Raw genomic sequence first — 19,426 nt, 5'->3', positions numbered from 1 at the left:
AAAGCTTCCAATATATGTAAGTGATATAATTTCGACATACATGTATAACCTTATAAACTATATTACCGAGCCAACAAGAGTGATAAATTTGAAATCTACCTGTATTGATCCCATACTTATTACAGATACCCTTGATTGTATTGAATCGGGTTCTATCGATATAGACAAAAGTGTAAGTGATCACAAAGCAACCTATATAATACTTAACCTTGATACAGCGATCCAAAATGTTTTTTTCAATTTTTTGTCATATCTAACTAGAAAAGCTAATGCAATACAAAAAATTTCCTTACATTTTAGTGTTACTTTATAAACAGTTCATAAAAAATCCTGGTCATTAGAAATGGGTTGTATATTTTAGGTCGCGCGACATTGAGATAAATATGTAAATACATGTACTTAATAATCTACTCAAAGATGAACTACATACTTTAAAGTTTATTCTGTGGAAAGAAAAATATAATGTTAAATAAATTTTACATTTTATTTGATGTGACACAAAGAGTCTAAAGTCTATGACTCTGTCCATGAATGTTTTGAGAACCCTTTTACATATAGACTCTGATATGTCGGTGATATTATTATTTTCAAATATAAATGTTTAAGTAGTACATGGTTGAAATATTCTAACAAATTCTGAAGGTGCTGCACTTCTATGGGTTAGTTTTGTCTCCCCACTGCTCTGAGATTTCTTTCCTTTTCGAAGACCCAATTTGTCAAACCAACCCATCTCCACAAACATGAGTTTGACGCGATGAGTAAAGATAAAGGAAATCATAATATACACCCCCTGTGACCCATTTATAACTGTTACTAGGTATGAAAAGGGTGATACGGGGAACAGTCCATCTATGATCTGAAAAACCCAAGCTGTACCAGTCAGAAGAAAAAGCTTAAAATAAATTCTAAGATCGTTTCGACATTGGGTATTTTCAATTGTAGGAGCACTGTGGATTTTATAAAACGTTATAGAAAACAAAATAAAGTTTATGAAGCAAATAATAGAGATAGGAAGAATAAAGCTGTACAGTTGAGTGTCCTTGTCGTCAATAAAACAAGAACTTCCCCCAAACCCTGTCAGAGAAGATTGCGAGAGAGCCATATGAATTCCAATAGTTAGGCAAATACTTAAAACAGGAACCAGGAATGCATAAATCGAGTATAATATGATGGTATGATTACAAGGGTTTTTGTCATAAAATCGAGCATCACACACAAACACACGAAACATATGGAAAGAACAAACACTCGCACAAGTAAATGTAGAAAGCCAAAAGTAGTAAATGAATATCCCAACCACGTTACATGCTATCTTGTTATCTTCGAACACACCTTTAAGGAGTAAAAATAGTTGAGCAAAGAACAGTGATGCTACAAAACACATCAAATTTTGACCTGGGATGGTGCGAAGCTTTTTGAGAATGGAATAGACAATGAAAGTAATAATCAGAGAAACAATGGATATGCATGTTGTTAGAATTGTCAATACTTCAAGGAAGAAATGTTCTGAATTTTCCCCAGATCCTGACTGAGTTTGATTAGATTGTATCGTAGATGTATAGTCAGTGGCACATATCCGAACCGTATTGTTTTCACCTCTGGAGAATTCATTATAAAAGAATGTCCGGTTCAGAGAAGATACATGTACCTGAAGTCCATCATGTGAAATCTGAAACTCTTCGGTTGATAATGACAGTTGCGGACAAAACAACAGCTTGGTGATATCAATACCTGGGTTATTGCTGTATTGTCGAAGAGACAGATAGTGTGTATCACATAATTGAAGGGACGGTAATGTGTTCTTTTGGATTGGTAGAAACCACGCCTTCACATCCTCTGAAAATTCCATTGAAAAATTCTGGAAAGATCCAGTCTTCGTACAAGCGTTATTAAGACTATGTTCGATTTCATTTTGATCTTTCACATTATTTTTGCTTTGTATGATTATTTTGATAAAAATGCTTAACTCAAGTGGATTTGAATCAAACACCGTTATTGTATCTTCACACATTCTTTTGTAGCGCTGTCGATATTCCAAAATATTAACACTTAGATCGGTACCATTGTGAAGATCCTCTATCAAGAAGGAAATCATTGTTTGAATTAATTGGTCAAGATTCATCTGCATGTAGCCTTGGTGTACTTGAAGAACTGCTTTAAAGGCTATGTTGTAAACTAAAGGAGATTGGAATGAAATCAATGGATAACATTTCCCATTCACAAGGGTTTTCCCAGGGAAACAGGAAAGTTGTCGACATTTTCCCTTAAAGTAAACAAAAAGTTTATCATATAAAAATTGAAACAAACAGAACCATTAAATGTAAATGAGGCATATGTAACTCAAACCCATACGGAATATGTGTTTGTTATTAAGAATAGAAAAATCAAACGCATGGGGAGAAACGGTATATATATGGCATAGTTACCTTGAAAATGTCAAAAAATTCATTATCTTGGCATTTTGCGTTAGGATCTTTAGGGTTTTCTAAGCCTATTTCATCTGTGTTTTCAAATAACGAGAATATCGTACGATAATTAATAGTAAATTCACGTCCTCCACTTATAGTCTTTCTTGCTTGATCACATAGTGAACAGTACAGACTTCCAGCTACAGAAAAGACACAACCGGGTGGAAAAGAAAGGGATGGCCGAAAATTTAGCTGACAATTCCTAGAGTCAACGTTTTGTATGATAAGTTCCAAGCTGGCTTCACGTTTAAAATTCCAAATTTCAGGACATGCCAAGGAAATAGTCCATGGCACGAGGTAGGTGTGGTTTTGAATATTGTCGCTATCCGGTACAACACAAAGAAAACAAAAATAATTTTTGTACGTAACCGATGTATTTTTATCCGTGATTGGTATAAGGCTAAGATAATGTTTGTTGTCTTTTTCACAAAGATTCTTGATTTCAGTGTCATTGTAAGCCTCCGAGCATTTACTTATCATAAAATAAGAATTTTGGTATAAATCAAGTGTCCGAGGGTACGATACATCCACACATGACCATTTGTTCACTTGCTTCATAATGAGCTCATACTTTGGATCTTCACAACAGCTGCTGGTATTGTTGCACTCGGCAGAACATGAACAAGGACGATATGAATATTTGTCATCTGAATACTCTGCATCGGCATCAATACGGGACTTGGCTCTTCGACACCATTTCCTCTTTAGAAACCAGCCGAAATCTTCAGCATTTGCTTGCGGAAAACGTCCTTTGGTATTTAAATGGATTGATATCGAGGATTCATAGGAAAAATTTACGTTACTTACACTAAACTCAGATACATAAGACACTTTTCCAGGAATAAATTGACCATTCTTGTTTGTTTTTTCTGGTCTGTTGTAAATATAAATAAACAATATGGCGTCTTGCAATTTTATATCGGTTCTTCCTGTTTTGACTAAATTACATTCTTCACAATATTTGTTTTTATATGGATATTGTAATGCTTCTACAGTATCGTTCATGCATGCATCATATAAATGTTGAGGTATATAATCAATCTGCCCCGTGACATTGCAAGTTGATATTGGTGGTTCAAACAAGCCATCTCCAATGTTACACAACAGGCAAAAGGGATTTTGAAACAAGCCAAAAGGATGATAGTTTGTCTTGCAAGCAGTTTCAACTGTCGAATCAAATGAAGATAGCTTTCCCGTGGCATTGCACTCACCGATACGATGTTTATTCCAATCACATACTTTAGGGACTTCTAATTTCTGGCGAATGTCATCTGAAGGGATGAAACTTAAAGAGCAATGCTTAGATTGAAAATAATCCCACACATCGTCAATGGTGGAAAACACGTTTTCACTAATGGGGCAATTTGTTTCAATATCCCAAGGAACAAAAATAGAGTCATTATTACATTGAGCACAGTAAGCATTCCTGTATGACATATTAGTTGATTTTGAGGTAACAGGGTTTCTTCGAAGTAAATTCTTATTCTCGTTTGCTTCTTGAACTTCCTTACAAGTTGTTTATCGGCACTTGGGAGGCAGTCATTTTTTATAAAATAAAATTTTTGTTTCCCTTCAGAACCGAACGAGGTTTGCACGCATGTATTGAACGATATATCAAGGCAACAGTTACCATGAATCTGACATAATCTATTGCAGCTACAACTTGGACAGGAAACGTTGCTTGTCCTGTTGGTGGTGGTGCCTATCAAAGATTGATCACAAATGGCGTCTCTGCCACAAATTGAGGAATATTGATTCATTAGATTCTTCCAGTCTTTATCATCTTTCTCGGTAGTTATAGTAGACATCGACAAATAGAAGACAATTTTGACCAACCAGAATGCTTTGACACTTGATGATGGATCTAAAAACAAAATAATGTGTTGTTATTAAATTTCATAAAACAACCATTGCATGCAGTTCAAAGCAAATAGAAATAATATCCCTTGTATTATTGGTAGGATTTTTATTCCATATAAATGAAAATTTCAGCGAGACGCAAATTTAGCGATGTGTCCTTTAAAATTGGTAATTTATTTTTAGCGAGATGTTATTTTAGCGATTTTAAAATCCACATTAAAGAAGCTATTACAATATATAACGCAATTAATTTTAAGCGATATTCAATTTTAGCGATCTCAGCACTCTCGCTAATAATGCCAAAATTAAATCCTTGCTAAAAATTCTGCTTATATGGTATGCTCTTGGATGATATATTATTAGAGATTCCAAATGTTTTTTTTATATTTTCTTGTCAAATGCAACCGTCTTTGTATCCATTTATTTTAAATCATACTTTTGCCTTGCCTTCATACAGAAACAGTGCAGTTCATGTAACTTCTGTATTTTATGTACTTTAGTATGACACGAAGGTGCAGGATGATAGAATTATTTCTCTTCTGTTTGTCTACTTTCCTTGTTAAAAAGATTTTTTTTCAGGTTAACTTTCTGAAATCTAGCATCATTAAGACACCTTCCAACGCAAAATTTCAAAGTTTCAGACCATAAATGTAAAAGATTTTTTACTCCAATATTTACAATTTACTATGTTAAAAGATAAACAATTCTTTATTATCCTATCCTTTCACATGATTTCTTAATGCAGATTTGTCATTTTTCGGCGCTGTATTTCGTCGAACCCAAGACAAGTGTGGAAAATGTGCAGAGAACTTAGAAAAATACTTATCCATAAGACATCAATTAAAACATTTCAACCGAACAGTATCAAAGAAAGTTCGATTTATTAATTTGTAAATACCTACAATGTATGATAGGACCATACACATTTAAAATCATACAATTTATAAACAAATTACCTTTTAGAACATTGACTTTTAAAACGAAAGATAATAATTGTAGAAAATATGCACCTTTAACATGAAATATTTAATAATATCAGGGTTATGTATCGTACTGAAACTTGATAATTTTAAGTTTTATTGCAAGAAAAATGTGAGTTTAATTTTTGGGAAAACCATGTGAGTTTAAAAAGTGTGTTGAGCTGTAAATATTGAAAATATTTTGAGTAACTTGTCATGAACCAAAAATAGTTTGTGAATATAATTTTACGGGCACTTTTTATGATACTCTGCTGTTGATATATAATGTAATATGATTTATTCATAATATAACTCTTAACTCCTAGATATACATAAAATGTTATTTCGAGAGCTTAAATATGAATATTGGCACTTACTAACAATTTTTTTAAATCCAATCTTATGATTGCTTTGCCGTATCGTTCCACGGATGTCATTGTATGAGTTCATGCATTAGGTGTAAATCATGCTTTAGTTTGATGCATGAATATTATTTATTATAAATAATAAAAAAAACCCAAGATTTTATCGTCATATTCAGCCTTACAAATTGCTTTTACAAGTCATACACTGACACTAATGGGTTCCGTCAAACGTCAAATTCTAAAACACAGATTGCTTACATATAGGTAAAAGGAGCTAATCAGCTCTCCACAAGAACGCAACAAGGGAATTAATCTTCATTCTTTAAAATAAAGGGTTTTATTTACACCCCATTTGTTAAGAAAATTAAATGTAGCTTCCTTACAAAGTTCATTTGTAGGTGCCATCTTTTTATACTTCAAATCACTCTCTATATGATAAATAGGCTAGATTAAATTTGAATGCCTTGCACAATCTCATTATTGTATATGGTAGTTAGCGCTCTTCCTAATTTCTCTGCTTTACGCGCCATTCTCACTAGTAAGAACTTATTTGAGAGGGATTTTCTTTTTATTAATTTGTGATGTTTGACATTTTTTTGTATTTGGTCGTCAAATATAAGGTTATGGTTATATAATAAATAAGCTTTAGATAATTAAGGAGCAAATCAAGACATCAAACTTATCCATACTATCTACGTTTTTTGTTCTAATGATGTCTCTTGATTAAAAATTAAAAGAAACGTATAGATATCAAGTGCAGAATTTACAATACTTACAAAGAATTCTTGTTTGAACATTCCTATCATGAAGACCCATGATTTCCGATTCACTGTTCTACGTTTATAATGTAATCATTTGCTGCGTATAATACAATCCTAACTGATAGCTTAATGACCATTGATGTATCACTGTCCTCTGCACACGACACAAATAAACATTTTGAAAGAAATATAAGTTTTAAAAGGGGACAGTTTTTCGATATTCCCCGTTTATACTCCGTTCATAATTGTCCTACCTAACTGTCATTTTAGGTAAATGTATTGCTTTTTTGTCAAGGGATATGAATTTGGAAGGGAGTATTATTATCGAAACAGATGGTTTATTTGCCTTAGGTCAGCAGCTTTTTAATTTGTCTTTCTACGAGTACATTGAAATCAAAATAAGAAAGAACTGTGTTGCTTATGTTTTATAGATAAAACAACGTTTCAGTTTTCCAACAGGGAATTTAATCAAAGTTTAAATACGTTCAATCAATCAGTTTAATGTAAATTCATGAAACCCAACCCTTTTAATTTGATATTAACATCCCTTGGAAAATTCTTTTAATTACGATCTAATTCTTTTCAGTCAACAAATGTTCAAAATTTCACATATCACCCTGAAAATATACAATATATTTAAATGTCATATTTTTTAGAAAATACAGTGAAATCACCCTTAATCAACATGCACTAAAATGTTTTGAAATGAATATCACTTTATATGCAGAGATTTCAAATATAAGTTGTATTTTAAAAATATTAATTTTTACGATATTTCGTTTGCATATACTTAATATTTATGAATAAATTTGTATTTTATTATAATTGATAAGAGAAAGTCTATAGAAATCATTTGCCAATGAAAATAATTAACTTTCTAATTACCATATTAAGTCTAGATTGAAACATAATTTCAAATATGGGTTGATAAACAGCCGTATTAAACATTGTACGATGTCGCCTTGCCACAATAACATCCGGTTGTTCACATAGGTAGCAGCTGCTATTCAATCGTAATGTTATGAAACTGATAATACACGCAAGCTTGAATGCATCAGAAAAAAAAAACACTAAGATTTATAAACTGCCCATGTTTAGCTCTTTAAAGAGTAAAAACGATTTAATATGTGAACATCTATTGCATGAACTGGATTCCAGGTTTCTTATTTGAATTGTGTTGGAGATATTTAACGATAAGTTTTAGTCTTTCATAAGTCTAATATATTTTTTTTGCATTAGTCCTCCAGATCATTTCTGTAGATGTAAAATATGCATCTATTTAACAATGTCTTATTGAATTTCAAAATATAATAAAAAAAATTCCTTGTCATAAATGCATGTATTACGGGTAACAAGTTCATATTGACATCAATTATAAGCATATATGTAATAAATTGAGATAGTGACAAGTTTATAATACTGACAAGACCATAATCAATTTTTACCTTACCAAAAAAGAACCCTCAATTAAAACATTTACCAAAAAAAAAAAAAAAAGAACCCTCAATTAAAACATTTCCTGATTCTTTTTTATATGACTATACTGTAATGAAAAAAAAATTATCATTATCAAAGACAAAGTAATGGGAGGTATAAAAATTCATTTACCATGGAATTTTTATTCATTTACCATGGAAATACAATAATTTTAATTGCTTAGAAATCTATAAATATGATTTAAATAATATTACATACACATGATTCAAACTTGAACATCCCAGGGCCAGACCAACGACAGCTGCACGGTTATTTAACGATGTACTCATTTGCTGTTCGGAATACGCTTGAGGCAAAGTGACAATAATTCAAATAACCTTTTATATACACTATTTTTCATTGCTAACGATATGAAAATTAAAATAATTCTTGTCTAGAACTCACGGTTAGATACATTTGCAATACAATTAATGGCATGTAACATATAAACCATAATCCTTACAAAATAGAATGGAATTGCAAATGTGCAAATTTCGTTAGAAATCTAATTTATAAGAATAATTTATACGTCGAATTGGTATAATTCTCTCTCCTGATAGAAGCTTCTAGACTGTTGTCTTTATTTTCAAGTTTTTCTCTAACTCAGGATGTAATAAAATCACCACAGTTCGTAAATCACCTTTTTTTTTTATATTCTACCCCCCCCCCAAAAAAAAAAAACCCTGACTTTTTAAACTGCAGTTAATATAAAACACCTTGCGTGTATTAGACAATGCCTTGTGCAATTTTCAAAACTGCATAAAAATAAAAATAAAAACGAAACTGAAGATCAATTTTAAACGCATTAAAAACACAACTTTTTTTTATTGACAAATGTACCTTTTTTGTTATGAAATGAAAATTAATAATGTGTGTAGCATTCTCCCTAAAACTGACATTATATATAATGAACTATGTGATTATGATATTGTTGCTATTACTGAAAGTCATTTAGACCAATCTATAACTGACAATGATATTGAACTTGAAGGATTTCAAGCACCCGTTAGACTTGATCGTAACAGGTATGGAGGTGGTGTTATGATCTATGTTAAAAGTAACCTCAGTTTCAAGAAACGAGAAGATATCCTTACTTCAAATATTGAAATTATATGGATTGAGATTGAAAATGGAAATCACAAATTCTTAGTTGGTGTAATATATAGACCACCTAGTGCAAAAGCAGACTTTGTAAACCAACTTGCACTATCTATAGAAAGTGCTTTGAATGCTGAATTACTAATATTTCTATTGGGCGATTTTAATTTTGATATGTTAGCTGATGGTAACAATGCATTTAAGAACATGTTGCAATTTTTTTCTTTATCAAATGTTGTTACAAAACCAACAAATTTTTCAAGATCAAAAGGTACATGTATTGATCTTATTATTACCAATGCTGTTGAAAAAATAGAAACTGTAAATATCTTAACACCTTTTTGTAGCACTCATAGTCCAGTTGGTGTTGATCTACATTTTAAAACATTCAAGCAACACTCATATAAAAGATACATAAGAAATTATACAAAAGCTAACTACTCACAACTATGCACAGATTTGTCAAATGTTGATTGGGATAGAGAGGTATTTAATACACACAATATCAATGACATATATGATAACTTTATGAAGATATATTACCATTATGTTGACAAAAATATACCTAAAAAAGTAGTGACCATTAGACCATCAGATAAACCATTTATGGCAAGTGCTATTAGATGTAAGATGCGACAAAGAAATAGAGGACATTATAAAGCAAAAGCAAATAATAATGAATATCAATGGAGTAGATACCGTCATTTAAGGAATGAAGTAATAAGTATGGTACGTAAATCAAAACAAGTCTATAAGGAAAAAATTACCTCACAAATATTAGATAGAACAATATCACCTGGCAAATGGTGGCGAATTGTAAAGTCTATTACTAAATTTTCTAAAAAACAAACTAAACCCCCACCAATAAAATCCAATGGTAGAATTTATATACACCCAATTGAAAAAGCTAATATAATTAATAAACACTTTGCAGAAATATCACATATTGATGTCAGCACAGAATCCCAACTACCCCCTAAAGGGCCAGGTCCACCATATTCAATAAACACAATTCATATAACACCCCAAGAAGTCAATATCAACCCATCTAAACCCCCAGGACCAGATGATATTTCTCCACATATACTGAAAAATATACTTCCGTCTATCATTGCACCCCTAGCAAAATTGTTTAATGCATCATTAACCAGCAAACAGCTTCCCCATATATGGAAACTATCAAATATTACAACAGTTTATAAAAATAAAGGTAGTCCCGAAGAACCAGGAAACTACAGACCTATTGCTTTAACTAGTATTCTCTGTAAGATTATGGAAAAAATTATTTTCAAACATCTCCACAACTACATGATGGATCATAATCTTTTATCCAAGAATCAGTCTGGATTCCAACCTGGGGATTCCACCGTAAATCAGCTTCTAGAAATATACAATACTATTATAAGCAATTTAGACCAAGGCAAAGATGTAAGATTTGTTTTCTGTGATATATCAAAAGCATTTGATAAGGTCTGGCATAACGGGTTATTATTTAAGCTTAAGAAGAATGGTGTTGTTGGAAATATATTGGATTGGATTGAAAACTATCTTACTGATCGTGAACAAAAAGTTTTATTAGAAGGGTACTCCTCAGTTAGAGAAAGTATAAATGCAGGCGTCCCACAAGGTTCGGTATTAGGACCATTCCTCTTTTTGATATATATTAATGACATAACTGAAGATTTAGAAAATCAAATTAGGTTATTTGCAGATGATACTTCTTTGTTTGTAATTGTAGACTCATACACAAGCCCCTGCCGTCTCTTTAATAAATGACTTAGAAAAAATTAAACAGTGGTCCAGACAATGGATGGTAGACTTTAACCCTAGTAAAACTGTAAATGTTAATTTTACCCGGTCAATTAAAGCTCATCCACAAATCTCATTTGGTTATGTAAATAGTTACATAGAACAACAGCAAAGTCACTGCCACCTTGGACTTATACTACAATCCTATGGTGGTTGGTCAGAACATATATCCAAAATATATTATAAAGCATGTCAACGTTTAAATGTTCTTCGCACCCTTAAATACAAATTAAACAGAGATTCCCTTATTAGTATTTATATTGCTTTTATAAGGCCTATTTTAGAATATGGAAATGTAGTATGGGATAATTGCACACAGGAACAGAGTAATCTATTAGAGAGTGTGCAAATAGAGGCTGGGCGTATCATTACTGGGTTAAGGCGCAATTCTTCAAAACAAAAATTGTATAATGAATTAGGATGGCAAACGCTTAGTGAAAGAAGAACTAAACATAAGCTTACACATATGTACAAAATACTTAATGATTATACACCTGAATATTTGCAAGAAATGGTCAATCAATGCCTACCTGTTTCACATAATTACGCGTTACGCAATAATTCGTATCACTTACCAATCACTAGAACAGTTGCATACTACAATAGTTTTTTACCATCTACAATTAAATAATGGAATGATTTGCCAGATAGCTTAAAATCTGTAACAAGTGTAGCAAAGTTTAAACAGTGTATGCAAAATAAAAATCTTGAAGATAAAACAAAATCCAAATTATACAATTCTGGACAAATAAAAGTAAATATACTCCACTGTCAGTTGATAAACTTCTCTAGTAATCTTAATGCAGACTTGTTTAATCATAATTTAGTTGATTCACCTAAATGCTTAAAATGTGGATATTGTTTTGAAGATTCTGTTCATTTTTTCTTTCAATGCCCATGTAATGATTTTGCCAGGAACATTTTAATTACATACATGAGTGACCATGACATACCAAGAGATGTCAGTATTGTATTATCAGGTTACGATTGTCTATCTCTTAGAGAAAATATGTTATTCTTTGACCAAGTTCATAATTTCATAAAAAACACTAAAAAATTTTAGTCTGAGCCTTCCTCTCCATATTCTTACTACTTAATTTTTGTTTGTTTGTTTTTTCCATCATTTTTTTTTATCTTTTCTTTTAAATTTATGTTATTGTTTTCTGTATGCATTTTTTCTCCTCAATTTTTCTTCAACCATGTATTCTTTATAATTCTCCTAATATTAATTTATAATACATATTTTGTTGAACTTAGAATATGTACAGTAATTTAATTGTACCATGTGTACCTTGATCTCAAATGGAGAGAACAAATATAGACCCTTGGCCTGCTGTTCAATCCATATTCATATTGTACTCTTTGTATATTATGAATAAAATACTTCTTAAACTAAACTAACATGAACTCTCGTTCTAGATTAGTACAATACCTTAACATAAAAAAGCGATAAGCATAACTTAACAAAATTAGAATACTAAATAATATGAATAGTTACTTCTAATCTTAAAAAAATATTTTAAACACTCTCATTTTAAGTTCTTTTGGTGAATTTTGGACCCTCTCATTTAGCAACCTAGATGAACTTATTTTGCAGACTCTTGAAGACCTTTTTCTAGTCGAGAGTATACCATCATCGAAATGATTTTTAAAGAAGGAAATTTAGCTTACCATTGAGGATCTTTTTCATTCTACTATCGTCAAAAATGTTTTTAAAAGAAAAATAATCTTTTATTAAATGTTTTAAATTACATTTACCTTTATTGCATTATTGTGACAATGTTACAGTCTTGGAAATAATGGTAAGTATAATGTGAATGTGATCGTCATGAAATCCATGCTTGATCCTATTCTCCATTGAGAAGTTGAAGGCTCGTTTCAATACTCCCCTTTTTTAGCTCACCTCAACGAAGTTGGGGGAGCTTATGTAATACCCTCGGCGTCGGCGTCGGCGTCGGTGTCGGCGTCGGTGTCGGTGTCGGTGTCGGCGTCGGCGTCCCGGGTTAAGGTTAAGTTTTTTGGAGCAGTTTTCTTTTTAAGTACTTCTATGTCCTATATTGATTAGACATGCATGGAAGATGGTTCTAGTGTGTTTCATTGTACCAGTCAAAGTTTCAGATGCTGCAATTTTAGCAAAGGAATGACCAGGTTAATGTTTTTGAAGCAGGTTAACATTTTTGGTGCAGTTTTTGGTGTAGGTTTCATTTCCAAGTAACTATAAGCCCTATGTTAACCAAACTTGCATGGATGATACATCTAAGGATGCATACTAACGGGCTTGCTTCGGATGCTGAATCTGACCTACTTTTTCCGGTTGAGTGAACAGGTTAAATTTTTTTGGTGCAGGTTTCATTTCCAAGTATCTGTAAGTCCTATGTTGACCAAACTTGCATGGATGATACATCTAAGGATGGATACAACCAGGCTTGCTTCGGATGCTGAATCTGACCTACATTTTCCGGTTGAGTGAACAGGTTAAAGTTTTTGGTGCAGGTTTCATTTCCAAGTATCTGTAAGTCCTATGTTGACCAAACTTGCATGGATGATGCATCTAAGGATGGATACTACCAGGCTTGCTTCGGATGCTGAATCTGACCTACATTTTCCGGTTGAGTGAACAGGTTAAAGTTTTTGGTGCAGGTTTCATTTCCAAATAACTATAAGCCCTATGTTGACCAAACTTGCATGGATGATACATCTAAGGATGGATACTACCGGGCTTGCTTCGGATGCTGAATCTGACCTACATTTTCCAGTTGAGTGAACAGGTTAAAGTGTTTGGAGCAGGTTTCATTTGCAAGTAACTTTAAGCCCTATGTTGACCAAACTTGCATGGATGATAAATCTAAGGATGCACACTACCGGGCTTGCTTCGGATGCTGAATCTGACCTACATTTTCCGGTTGAGTGAACAAGTAAAAGTTTTTGGTGCAGGTTTCATTTCCAAGTAACAATGAGTTCTTTAATGACCAATCTTGCATGGATGATACATCTTAGGATGCATACTACCAGGCTTGCTTCGGATGCTGAATCTGACCTACATTTTGTGGATGAGTGAAAATGTTAGTTTTTGATGTATGTTTCATTTCCAATTAACTATGAGCCTTATAATGTGCAAACTTGCATGGACGATACATCTTAGGATGCACACTAATGGACTTGCTTCGGATGCTGAATTCGACATATATATTTTTCAGATAATAGACCAGGTTAAAGTTATGGTTGCAGGTCTATTACCAAAAAACTTTAAGGCTTTTATAACATTGTTTAAACCAAACTTGCACAAATGTTGCATCAAGAGATGAAAACTCAAATTTGCTTTAGATGCTGAATTACATTTTCATGAAGAAGAACTACTTTAAATTTTTTATGTTGGTCTACTTCAAAGTATCAGATCAAAATTGCTTAGATATTTTCATTTTTGGAATGTATATTTTTTGTTGGTTAATTGTGTGACTTTGCCTTATTTAAAGACAACATTCGTTGAGGTGAGCTCTGTAATCTCTGATTACCTATGTTTCTAAAATAAATTGACAAATTGACCTTTCGTGTTAACAATTATTAACACAGATAACTTGATTGATTCAAACGTGCAATAAATAGGGTAAGCTTGATATATAATTAAGCAGATTAATTATACGCGGCTCTTAAGATTAGCTTTAATGACTTTCGTGATCTACATTGTATCTCTATCCCATGGAATATTTAATGTATACATGTGCTAAAAGCAAACATTTTCTGACTGAAAGTTTTTTTCTGTTCCATTAAACAATAGCTTAAACAAGTGGAAGGAAAGAAAATAATTTGAAACGTCAAATATATCAAAATTGTACTCGAAAAATAATTTATATAAAAACATATAATGTACAGAAAATAAGCAAACTACACATAGATAAAACGTAGGCAAATAAAGGTTAATGAAAACTGTCACGCATACAGATGAAACCATTTATTATAAATTGTTGTTGTGCTTATTACAGATAGAAAATCTGACATATCGATAAATAATGGCAGCGGCTGCTACACAGTCACTAGTGGTCTGGACATTGCAAACCTGTCAACGAGACATGGAAGAATGGTTTGGTTTTTAATTTTTTTTAATATGAGTGGGTGGACTTAGGATTTCCATTGCGCGATACTTCGCATTTCATGGTAGAATGAAACATTTTTACAATTTTTTTCACTAAATTAATGAAATCTAACACAATTAGGGAATCTCACACTAAAAAAATTATTCAGTACGATTTTATATAACTGATTTTTAATGCGTTTTTTTCAACTAATAGGTAGATTGACGTCGTAATGGTATGTTTTTGACATTATGATAAACTGAAATTTTCAAAGAAGGTTTAATAAAATAAAAGAAAAAAAGAGAAAAGCAATTTGTGTGAAAGTATAAGCGAAAAGACAACCCAATAATAAATAATATTTTTTACCAAGATTATTTTCAAAAGTTAGATAAAATAATATGGAACAATTTCAGTATTTCAAAAAAAAAATATATACATACATTTTTTTTCTGTCAATTTCTTGAGGTAATTATTTTAAATGAAAACTAACCTTTATCAATAAAATTCAAAAATAATCTATTTAACGAGTTATTTACATGAAATTAGAATCAATAGCTAAGTAAACACTTTTTCCAGCACTTGAAGAAGAACAACAACACGTATTGAGGGTCACGCAATTATCCATTTTATATGACCACTGCCACAAAGAGGCCAGTACAGGGACCACTTTTCATTTCAAAGTCTTGTTTAGAGTCAAAGAAGTATTACTACCATTTCAAGAAGACTGAGAAGAAACTTATGGTGGCACATTTATGCCATCCACATATTTTTTTCTCGTCAAGTGATGAAACATTTCAGACTTTTATCTTGTATAGTCGAGATAAGCTATCGTATTTTTGCGATAGCCATCTCGACAAAAAGTAATCATGTCAAGATAGCTATTCGACAAAATATGATAGCTTAAATTGACTGGACAAGATATAAAAAAGTCGGCGTTTCTCGACAAACCAGAAAGTTATCATCACTTGACGAGACAGTTATCTTGAATTGACATGATATGCCATATTGACAAAAAATTATGTAAATACGCCACCGAAGAAACTCAATTTAGTGTGGACGATCGCAGTTTCAAGTCAACATACATGTAATGGTTTCCGAATCCCGGAACACTAGCGTAAACACATAACTCAAACTAAGAGGTGATATGAATAAGGAACTATTTTCTGCAGAGGGACTCAACAGCCGCTTTAATGGGAAACTCAATAAGAATCATATAAAAAGAAATAATGAGGACAATAGTGAACTCATAGAATTGCTTAAAAAGAAACGACAACACTCTCTGATCTCTTAAAAATTTGAACTGAACTCCAGTGTCGTTGGTCGATGCATATCTGTCTAGGAGTTCGAAAACAGGTTGAAAAAGCGGACGGGCATTTTCTTGTCGTTTATGAGAAGAAAGAAATACTTTATGTATGTTATCCTTGTGAGAGGACCTTTCATTAGATACCAACAACTTTGACCCTTTGACCTTGACCAAGTCTTTATTTATAAATTGCTGTACAGAAGAATTGTGGTCCCTCGCTATTAGTGTCTCTGTGGGTAAGATGTCCTTATTTGAGGTATATTGTTTTATGAACACCTTATGTCATTAAAAGTTATCAGCAAAGTTGAAATTTTAAATTAGGTCAAACATGATCAAGATGAAGGGTCACAAGTCTTATAGCATGTTCAGACTCGAAATAATTTTGTCACGGGAAATGCACATGTCAAATATGAAAGCCCTATATCTCTTCTCATTCAACAATTATAATTATTTTTTTTTAAATTATACAAGTTGGTCAAATTAAGGTTCAACGTCAAGCGGTCAAAACTTCTAGTGTATTTAGAAAGGTTTTGTTACTGGTAATATACTTGTGAAATGTGGAATCCCTATCTCTTTTTCAACAAAAGTTTTGACAGGGGTTAAAGTCTTGAAGAGGTTAAATATTTTAAATTCAAAATCATGAGCTCAAAAATCATAGTGTACTAGTACTTAACGTTCATTAACCCTCTGCTCACTCATATCAAATTTTTCTTTAACTTTTATGATTTTCCAAAGGAAATGTAAATGCTGAGTACAATACAAACAATAATTGCATGCCTTGCGGGGATAAATTTGACAAAAAAGGCACTTGAACTTGACAAAACAGATTCTGATTGCACACATAAGTACTCTGAAGTTGACATCAAGAAGATGCTTGAGTTTCTGATTGACAATATCCTGGTTTTTGGAGACCAGGTATTCCAACAATCTATTGGAATTCGCACGGGTACGAATTGCGCTCCGTTATAAGCAGACGTATTTTTATATTCATACGAAGCAGAATTTATGCAAAATCTTATGCGTGAAAAGAAGAAAACACTTGCTGTGGCCTTAAACTCGACATTTATAGATATATCGACGACGTATTGTCATTAATAATGATATTTTCCATTCCTACGTCGATACGATGTATCCTGGTGAGCTTGAGATAAAAGCTACCACAAAGTTTTCTGCTTCATACTTGGATATTTTACTTAAAAAAGACACTAGTGATAATCTAACAACCAAGCTATATGATTAACAAGATGACTTTAACTTTTCTATCGTCAACTTTCCTTACTTATGCAGCAATATACCTTCATCGACTGCATACGGAGTTTATATATCTCAGTTGATTCGATACGCAAGAGCATGCTCTACGTTTAAGTAATTTTTAAAACGAGATAAATTATTGACAAGCAAGTTGATGAAACAAGAATATGAGCAGTCTCGTTTAGAGTCATCATTTCGTAAGTTCTATGGTCGATACAATGACCTTGTCAGCAAATACAATTTATAATTGAGTCAAATGCTGACTGACGTTTTTCAATTTTAGTCCATTATTTATACATTGAATTGACGGCGGATTTTTTCCGTTATTTCCTGATTATGACAAGGAGCACACGGCGGGTCAGACCGGTCGGCAGGGAATGCTCACTCCTCCATGATACCTGATCCCACCTCTGATGTTTCGGAGGTCCGTGTTTGCTCTGCTCTTATTTTGTATTGTTTTATTGACTTTGAGATGGAATTCTGTTCGTTAACTCCATATCCTTCTTCATAAAGAATAATAGACATTGTGTCATTACGAGTTATCTCTCTTATCAGAGTATCAATGTACCTTAAAAGTTCTTGCGACAGGTTATACACATTCTTAATATGAAATCCCCATCTCTTCTCATTTCTGTCATTTTTTTAAAAAACATTCTTCTTGAGGTTTTGCCTTAATATTTTCAAAGTCTATATAATAAGCGATAAGAAAAACATCAGAAAATATTGATAACCGTTTCATGCGCGTTGCATTTATTATTATTACGAGGGTCATTCAAAAAGTTCGTAGACTTTTGTCCTAACTTTTTTATTTAACGTCATATTATATCCAAATTTGGTACAAATATTTTAACAACAGATTCAAATAATTTGAGTAAAAAAATTGGAATGTATCCTCATATTTATTAAAATTACCAAGGATTTAGAACAGCAAAAATGGGGTCACGGAGCACCGTCAAAATTGAGTAATTTTCTAATTTTCACTTTATTGTATTTACAGCTATACCTATAATAAATGGAGCTGAAACGAAATAAAATTTACATGTTTAAATAAAGTATTGCTGTATTAATCAAAATGAAATCAGGTTATGTAATATCTCGTTCCATTTAAAAGATATCAGCTTCTAAATACATATGGACTTGATTAAAAAAGGCAAAAAACCATGACGTTGGAGGACGTCACGGAGCAGCAAGTAGCAATAAAATTAGACTGTACATTCGGGAAACTTTTTCTACAAGCTTAAAAAATCCTTATAAATCAGGATCTGTATGAAAAAAATCTGTGTATTTGTATTAAGTTGAAAATAAAATTTTTGAGTGGTAGCGAGTTTGAATCGGACGATGGATTGTCTGCAAAGAAACAGGTTTAAGTTAAAAATATTGTCAAAAGAGTTAGGAACGTCATTGAACGTGATGTGTGCTTCAATGTTGAAGAAATAATAAAGTTGCATGGTAAATCAGAGAATTTTAAAACAATAACATTCTAATTCAAGCTATATTTGTTCAATTGTTAGCAAACCAGCTGTTAAGTATTGTGGATATGTGTTTTGAATGGAGAAGACGCAACAAACCGTGTTTGAAATAACAAAAATGTGTATACTTTTGACAAACTTTCTCAGCGTTGTTTTTGACGTTACGATATTGGTTAACCGTGCTCCGTGGTAACAAAACATGTTGCTTTTAATTTTGGCTAACGTGAGTTCTATTTAATCAAATGGAATGAAACTTCACACTTCGACAAAATAAATGTTTATGTTTACGAAAATGTGTTGATCTATAATCTTGTAATAATCATATGATGATGAGAAGTATTGTCTATGTATTTTTTGAATGACCCTCGTATGTTGTTTTTTTTTTTACAAACCTTGATTTTATTTATAAACTAAGAAAAAGAAATCATTCTAATCAGAGCACTTTATTTCAAAGTATATGGCATTTAAACCTTTAATGACCTTGACTTTTACATAAATATTACGTTCAACCAATAAAAACCGAATTATTCTGACTTG

General features: G+C 32.1%; 1 protein-coding gene across 1 annotated transcript; it reads right to left on the bottom strand.

Moving 5' to 3' along the window:
* Positions 1–437: 437 nt before the first annotated feature.
* On the bottom strand, positions 438–6,560 carry LOC134261611 (uncharacterized). Its single transcript, XM_062744037.1, is given in 4 exon segments — positions 438–2,263; positions 2,427–3,970; positions 3,973–4,332; positions 6,429–6,560. Coding segments are annotated over 4 exon segments (3,606 nt in total). The 5' UTR covers positions 6,469–6,560; the 3' UTR covers positions 438–601.
* Positions 6,561–19,426: the final 12,866 nt, after the last annotated feature.

The sequence above is a fragment of the Saccostrea cucullata genome, unplaced genomic scaffold (assembly GCF_032062105.1).
Source record: "Saccostrea cucullata isolate Sc308-1 unplaced genomic scaffold, CSIRO_AGI_Scuc_v1 ctg356, whole genome shotgun sequence".
Taxonomy (NCBI): domain Eukaryota; kingdom Metazoa; phylum Mollusca; class Bivalvia; order Ostreida; family Ostreidae; genus Saccostrea; species Saccostrea cuccullata.
The sequence above is the reverse complement of the archived record's forward strand: the minus strand, read 5'-3'. Positions and strand labels throughout refer to the sequence as shown.